Source organism: Macadamia integrifolia, unplaced genomic scaffold (assembly GCF_013358625.1).
Source record: "Macadamia integrifolia cultivar HAES 741 unplaced genomic scaffold, SCU_Mint_v3 scaffold1877, whole genome shotgun sequence".
NCBI lineage: Eukaryota > Viridiplantae > Streptophyta > Magnoliopsida > Proteales > Proteaceae > Macadamia > Macadamia integrifolia.
In genome coordinates this window covers 90730-95301 of record NW_024868398.1, presented here as the reverse complement: position 1 = coordinate 95301, position 4572 = coordinate 90730, and the positions used below count along the sequence as shown (strand labels likewise).

Sequence of the window (4572 nt, the reverse complement as noted above, 5' to 3'; positions counted from 1 at the left end):
TTCACAGCAAAAAGAAAGGTGAAGCATCCTTAAAAGCCAAGATGTTGAAATTACTTCAATATTGAGGTAGGTTTGAGTAATAACTTATACCAAAATGGTACATTAGAAGCAATGGAGAGAATACACAATAATGCGCAAAACTGTTGTGAATATGAACGCTTCACTTTGGGTCACGGCAGATGCAGAACCAAAATCGAAACTCCTCAAGCTGTTACACAGAGGACATTATGCTGTGTTAAGGAATCCTCTAGACTTAAGACAGCTTTGATGCACACCATCCTCAAAGAAATGTTGTCCTCAGAATGTTGTTAGTAAGTGAATTTCTCCATGAAACTACTGCTTCAGACCAAGGTATGAGGAAAGGTACCTTTACCTGAAAAGAATAAATCAAAAATCTGCATTATAGTTGGCAAATGTTGAAATCAAATGCCCAAAAAATATATGTGAGGATTTTCAGAATCTGAAACAGCACAGAACATACGGTGCAGCAACAGAAGGCACGCCTGGTGTTTCAGCTGAAGCTTTCTTGGACTTGTGCTTTGATTTCTTCTCCCTTTTCTTACTGTTACAACCAAAAATCATCATTAACTCAAGGAGCAAGGAGAATATTAAGATGAAAAAAATTGTTCGGTGCAAAGCAGAGTTCTTAATTACTCATCCTGTGAGCTTGGATCCCAACATGACTTGAGTTTCCGATCAATGTGCCTCATATCCTTGGCTGTGGGGATTTTGAGTTTCCTCACCTGCATAGGATACAAACTAAAACAATTAACTTTGGACTAGGACCAAAAGAAACTGGTGTGGAGGGTGGGTGATGGCTCCATTATTAGGATTTGGGGGGATTCATGGATAGCTTCATTACGTGATTTTCAGTTGCAGGAACAACCAAATTTAAACAGTCAATTCAAGCAGCTTAGAGAACTGAATATTGAATCTGACAAGGTTCCTGGTTTTGGTTTTGAGCATGGTTTCAATTTTCAACTGAAACTGAAATTTTGGTCGAAATTTATACAAATTTTTTCCGATGGTTGGTTTCGAGGTTTTGATGGCCAAATTAGGTCCTGAAATTTCTAAGACACCCTAGTTAGGCCCTCTAAACATAGTGGAACCCTTATATTATTATTAAAAAAATCACACCCAAAATGGTAGTTTGACCTTGGACCCTAGGTAGTGTACATTGTATACTTTCTCTAACTTGGCACATCTCACACAATGTTTAGCACTAGAACATATATAATTCATGTAAAACAACTTAAATACACATTAAGAATATATAGGCATCAAACTATAAACCATATCATAAATCATGGATCATACATGGTTTGTTACAAAGAATCAAATATAGCGGAGTCAACAATACAATCAACAAGTCACCCTATGCCCATCCTAAAGTCTTAGACTCCTAGTACTAAAACGAGTTCTGGCCAGGATCAAAACCTCTAGAATGTTGTTGCTGCTGCAGCCAAATCAAGTTAACCTCTGTCTATATCACAAGAGCTGGACATGTCATAATGTGGCCAAAAAAAAGCACAAAATCCTCCACGACAGCCTTATAAATGGAATCATTAATATACTGGAGGTACCCTAACCTATAATATAGATCTTCAAACCGTGAGGGACTTGATCAAGAGCCACAGCTACTAGATTTTGCCTGTGGAATTCGAACCGACATCGGCATGTATGGTTGGGAGTCGGGAAGGAGAAGGTGTTGTTCACAAAAACTAACCCAGTGTATGACTGACCTTCATACTCAAAGAGGCAAAGGGTAATGAAGATGAAGTGCTAAACTGCCCAAACTGACCATACGCAGTATAGTCGAAAGTCGAAACCGGTGCTCCCCTTGGCATGTATGGTTGGGAGCCGGAAACGAGAAGATGTTGTCCACAAAATCTAACCCAGTGTATGACTGACCCTCATACTCAAGAGGCAAAGGGTAATGATGATGAAGTGCTAAACTGCCCAAACTGATCATACTCAGTATAGTCGAAACCGGTGCTCCTCTTGGCACATAACGGTGCACGCCACTGCTCTCATGCATACCACTCTCCTCCATACTAAGCCTCTGAAAGCGTTAGTAAAGCTCGTGACATCAATGCCCATGGACTCCATACTATCATCCTCCTCAGGAGGTGGTATGAATTGTCGATGTGTGCCTCTCGAGTAGCCTACACGTGTGGTGACTCATGCACCGAAGTCCTCACCCTGTGTGGCATAAGTGAACTAAGTCTCGCCTAGAAAGCTCATCGTCACATGTCCAAGCTCCGGGTAATTTTCGCACATTCCTGCAAGTCTATCACCACCACCATCAAATGGGAATGGTGTACAATTGTGGCCACTAGACTGCGACCAGTTGACGCCCACATCATCATCCCCACCATGCTAAGACTCAAAAGGTCATGGTGTCTGTGAATACCATGGCTTGGCGTATGTTATAATGCACATACATCAACTGTCCAACCACACGTGACTCAAATCACTAAGTATTAACCCTATATTTTAAAAATTTTGTCGCAAGAAAATAAACTTTTTCCCAAAAAATTAAAAATATATATATTTTAAAATAGAAAATTAAATCCGGCTATGTGAAGTTATAGATCGATGTGTAACATATAAAAAATTAAAGGTCAACCACCAAGTATATACTCTCTTTTTTGCAAAAATTAATTTTTGGGAAAAGTGATATACCTCAACTTTGAATCTTGAGCAAATCTTCCAATAATGCAGCAAATCATTGCTTTCGATGTGTTCCACTATTACCCAACAACTTGTTCCACGTTTCTATGGGAGTGATTTATCCAAAAATCACAAAAACCCAAGATTCCCCAACCCATTCTGTTCGAAACCAGCAAAGTTGAACCTGACATTTATTACTTAAAGAAATGTATCATTTCAGCCGAAACGAAACATTTCGTTGAAATTTCAACCGACTAACTGGAGAACTTACATATCTTTCAAGGTTTCATTTTGACATCGGTCAAATCCGAAATATTTCGCGAAATTTCGGCAAAACCTTAAACTATGGATAAGAAAGTAAACTGACATTTTGAGTGCTTTTTTAACAATCTAAAAGTTTCATTGTGTTTAGGGATGCTTAATTAGGGCCTCCATGAAGTTTCGGGCCAAAATATAGCTATTTGGCCACCGAAATGGTCAAGTGAAACCAACCAGCAAAATCTGCGGAGTTTCAACCAGGTTAGGTAGTTTCGTGAAATCTTTCAGTTTCAACCAAGATCAAAACTTGGTAAAAGAAACCGAATTCTTGAACCTTATTTGAAAAGTTGAACAAATTATGTGTCAGATCAATACATTAAAAAAATGCTTCTTATTAATAAAGTTCATTTCTTACATAAAATCTAAATGTTTGCTCTCAAACTAATGATCCTTATCTCTCACTAAACTGCATAACTGATAAAGTTCTTCAAACCCTACGTCAGGAGAATGAGAGGATTTCAGGTTTTGAAGGCTGAAAGTCCCACTTCCAAATTGTCATAACTCATAATTTCTGCTTCACCTCTTGTGGACATTCCACTGCTTCTTTCAGCTATCTGTTTTTCCATCCAGAGGGATGTTGAACATATGTAAATTTTTCAAGATTTCAGTTCATATGGATGGGGGTTGGGGGAGGTACATTTTAGATTTTGTAATTTTTTTGTGTCTTGAATTTTTTGCCTTTAGTGGAAGAATGGTGAAGAATCATGAAGTGCGTGTGTAATTAAACAGTGTGCCAGTTTGCTGATTAAGCAGTCAACATGCGTAATCTTAAAACATGTATAGAAGCAATTAGATAAATACTAACCTACATTGCCCCACTCCAGCTTAACCTCAAAAACAAGAGAGGGATCCACTTAAAAAGTATAGATTGCCAAGGATTTCAACCCAAAAAATGAAGAGCCAAAAATAAAATTATGAGAGAAAGATTAAAAGAAAGATTCACAGTAGTACCAAAGAATCTATGGCATCCAGAGATTCGCTGAGTTCTGACATGGAATACACAGAATGTTGACGAGATAATATGCTCTCCAAATATCTGCAAAAATTCCAACAACTTGGAGAAAGATTGAACTATAATTTAGGACAAAATGTGCACTTTGTCTGCAAGATGATTTCACTTAAACTTTACTAGGTTGACACACTTAATGGAAAAGGTTAGAACCTCTCAAAATCGAGAACTGTATGTAGCTCATTCGACCTACGCAACGCAGCCAATGCCAACTGCATAAGGCACAGAAAAATAAATCACAATGACAAGATAAGGCAAAAAACACAAGTTTCATTTCCTCAACCCATGAAGTTAAAAAACTACAAAAGTATGAATTAAGGGATGAACTCAAGGGTCCATCATATAATGTGTATGAATTAAGGAATGAACTGCATCTGCGAGAATTGGATCATTAACAAGAGTGTGATGGAGCATCATAGAGGCCTAGAATACCCATTGGCTCAGCAACTGAGAGGAGGCCTAACCCATATGTTCCTCCTCACAAGAGGACCAGGAGTCCACCTCACGAATAACCCAAAGACCCATGGACCTCAATTAAAGGCTAAAGAGTAAAGACTAGGGTTTTTTTTTTT

At 38.3% G+C, this 4572-nt stretch overlaps 1 protein-coding gene across 2 annotated transcripts in view; it reads right to left on the bottom strand.

Moving 5' to 3' along the window:
* The window catches only part of LOC122065084 (cyclin-H1-1), an 18575-nt gene continuing 14003 nt past the window's right edge, over nt 1-4572 (bottom strand). The window contains exons 10-14 of one of the 2 annotated variants that reach the window (XM_042628876.1): nt 4154-4212; nt 3943-4045; nt 655-743; nt 482-562; nt 1-373 (exon numbers count right to left, since the gene is read on the bottom strand). In XM_042628876.1, the coding sequence (XP_042484810.1) occupies nt 370-373; nt 482-562; nt 655-743; nt 3943-4045; nt 4154-4212 (336 nt within the window). In that variant the 3' untranslated portion in view covers nt 1-369. The remainder of the gene's footprint in view (nt 374-481; nt 563-654; nt 744-3942; nt 4046-4153; nt 4213-4572) is intronic. The other variant, XM_042628877.1, reaches the window with a different exon arrangement.